The 2,500-nt window shown below is 48.3% G+C and overlaps 2 protein-coding genes across 6 annotated transcripts in view; both read right to left on the minus strand.

The window, feature by feature from the left end:
- The window catches only part of LOC143275354 (uncharacterized), a 115,720-nt gene that overhangs the window by 110,004 nt on the left and 3,216 nt on the right, over positions 1-2,500 (minus strand). Inside the window, exon 1 of one of the 5 annotated variants that reach the window (XM_076579406.1) lies at positions 2,253-2,500. This exon is cut by the window's right edge and continues 199 nt beyond it. The exons of the other annotated variants lie outside the window; for them this stretch is intronic. The gene's annotated coding sequence lies outside the window, so the exon portion shown is untranslated. The remainder of the gene's footprint in view (positions 1-2,252) is intronic. 5 annotated transcript variants of the gene reach the window in all.
- Positions 2,086-2,500, minus strand: part of LOC143275499 (unconventional myosin-XVI-like) — a 61,496-nt gene continuing 61,081 nt past the window's right edge. Inside the window, exon 34 of the mRNA XM_076579650.1 lies at positions 2,086-2,118. Coding sequence (XP_076435765.1) covers positions 2,086-2,118 — 33 coding nt within the window. The remainder of the gene's footprint in view (positions 2,119-2,500) is intronic.

A 2,500-nucleotide genomic window follows, 5' to 3' on the forward strand; every position in this document is an offset into this window, starting at 1 on the left:
CTCTCTCTCACTCTCTCTCTCTCACACACACACTCACACAAACACAACTCTCCGTCTCTCGACAGATATACATATCTAAACAGATAGACAGACAGACAGATAGCTCTCTCTTTTTCCCCAATATGTTTTTACTTCTGTCAGTCACGCTGTGTACATGCATCAACATTACACGTGCAACACGATCTCTCTCTCTCTCTTTGAATAAAAGAGTTCTCAGTTTCTCTCGATAGACAGACAGATACGGATAGACTGATAGATACGATAGATAGATAGATAAACAGATAGACAGCTAGACGTCCGCCCGGGCTTGAATCGTAGGTCATTTTCTAGCATCTGACGGACTGAAACATGATGACATAAGGGCCCTAACCCGGTGTCAGTGTCAGACAATTTTTCAGAACTGCCCCCATAAGATCTTCCCCCCCGGAGTAAAGTTTTGTTTAGAGAACACGTAACATTTCTCTTGCAATGTCTGGGGGGGTTTGTGTCAGTGTAAGACAATGTTACTGCCCCCAATAAGATCTTCCCTCCGGAGTAAAGTTTTGTTTTCGAAAAATACGTATAAAAAAAAATTCTTTGCAATGGATTTTCTTCCTTCAATGTAAACGACGGTACACAGGCCGAACATCCCGTTCATCTTCAACCCCCTCCCCTCTCCCTTCCTCCTTCCCCCTCCATACATCACAGGGAAAGTGGTCCGGCCAATACTACTTGGCACACTGAAGCACAGGTTCAAATCTTGACTGAACTTGACGTGTGAAGCACTGGTTCAGATGTCCATCATGCCCATGATCTCTGACGCAGCATGCACCAAGCAAGCAACAAAGCACGCCGCCGACACGCACTGCACGTGCAAACACACACACACACACACACACACACACACACACACACACACACAGCCGCGGCGAACGCTCTCCAACAGAGTGAGTGGACTGGGGTGAGGGGGGGCGGGTGAGGGTGATTATCCAGGATTATAATGTAAAATAGATAAGCACTGATGTCAGTGCTTTGGGGGTTGTTTTTTTTCCTGCTAATCTCCGGTCATTGCTCTGACCGCAACGCCCGCGAGGGCAGCACTGGAAGAGTCAGACGTGAGGAACCTGAAGACAGGGACAGAGACATAGACTAGAGAGACTCAGCAGACTGACTGAGATGGTATGCGACACACACACACACACACACACACACACACACACACACACACACACACAGTCAGACGTGAGGAACTTAGACAGGGACACTGAGAGACATAGAGAGACTCAGAGCCTGACTGAGATGGTATGATATACACTCAGACTCGGAGAGAGACAGACAGACAGACAGACAGACAGACAGACAGAGAGAGAGTCAGACGTGAGGAACTTGAAGACAGAGACAGAGACATAGACTCAGAGACTGACTGAGATGGTATGAGAGATATACCGTGGCACTCACAGAGAGAGAGAGAGAGAGAGACAGAGACAGAGACAGAGAGACAGAGACAGAGAGACAGACTCAAAGAGAGGGGAAGAGGGAAAGGACACAGCGAGAGATAAATATTCCTGAGAGGGAGAACATCACACACACACACACACACACACACACGCAAGCACTGACGCACACTCGCCCACACGCACGCATGATTATCACTTGGCTCACACAAACACAAAAGCATGCAGAATTATGCGCGTACACATATGATACAACACACACGCACACCCTCCCCCCTCCTCACCTCCCCCCCCCCCACACACACACACGAAAACGTAAACCTAACAGCCTACTGATGATGTCAGTGAGGACCACACATGGACCGCAGCACCACGTCAGTACAGAGGACCCAGTCACCACTGACGTCAGTACAGAGGACCCAGTCACCACTGACGTCAGTACAGAGGACTCAGTCACCACTGACGTCAGTACAGAGGACCCAGTCACCACTGACGTCAGTACAGAGGACCCAGTCACCACTGACGTCAGTACAGAGGACTCAGTCACCACTGACGTCAGTACAGAGGACTCAGTCACCACTGACGTCAATACAGAGGACCCAGTCACCACTGACGTCAGTACAGAGGACAGTCACCACTGAGCCTAACTGCATTACTTCTTGGTCTGACATTCCACTTTGAACAACTATAACAGCAATTAATACACCACAGAGTAAACACACAACATCGACGACTACAACAAATTTCACAGCAAAATCCAACTGAAATACACACACACACACACACACCAGGCACGACAAACAACAAGAAGTGACCAACCTTAGCCAGATGCGAACTCACATCTCCTGGTGAAGACTTCAAACTGAATCTTCGTATCCTCCCTCCACCACACAAACAGGAACCGCCAGTATTTCCACGGCATCCAAACACACCACACGCACCCGAGCTCTGTTTTGTGTACGGTAAATTAAAGAACTCGGCGAAAGGGACAGTGGAGAGGAGATACGATATATAAAAATATATATATGACAAACTGCGAGCTCCTTGCAGAAGAGAAGGGAAGAGAA

This window comes from Babylonia areolata, chromosome 30, assembly GCF_041734735.1.
Source record: "Babylonia areolata isolate BAREFJ2019XMU chromosome 30, ASM4173473v1, whole genome shotgun sequence".
Classification (NCBI taxonomy): domain Eukaryota; kingdom Metazoa; phylum Mollusca; class Gastropoda; order Neogastropoda; family Buccinidae; genus Babylonia; species Babylonia areolata.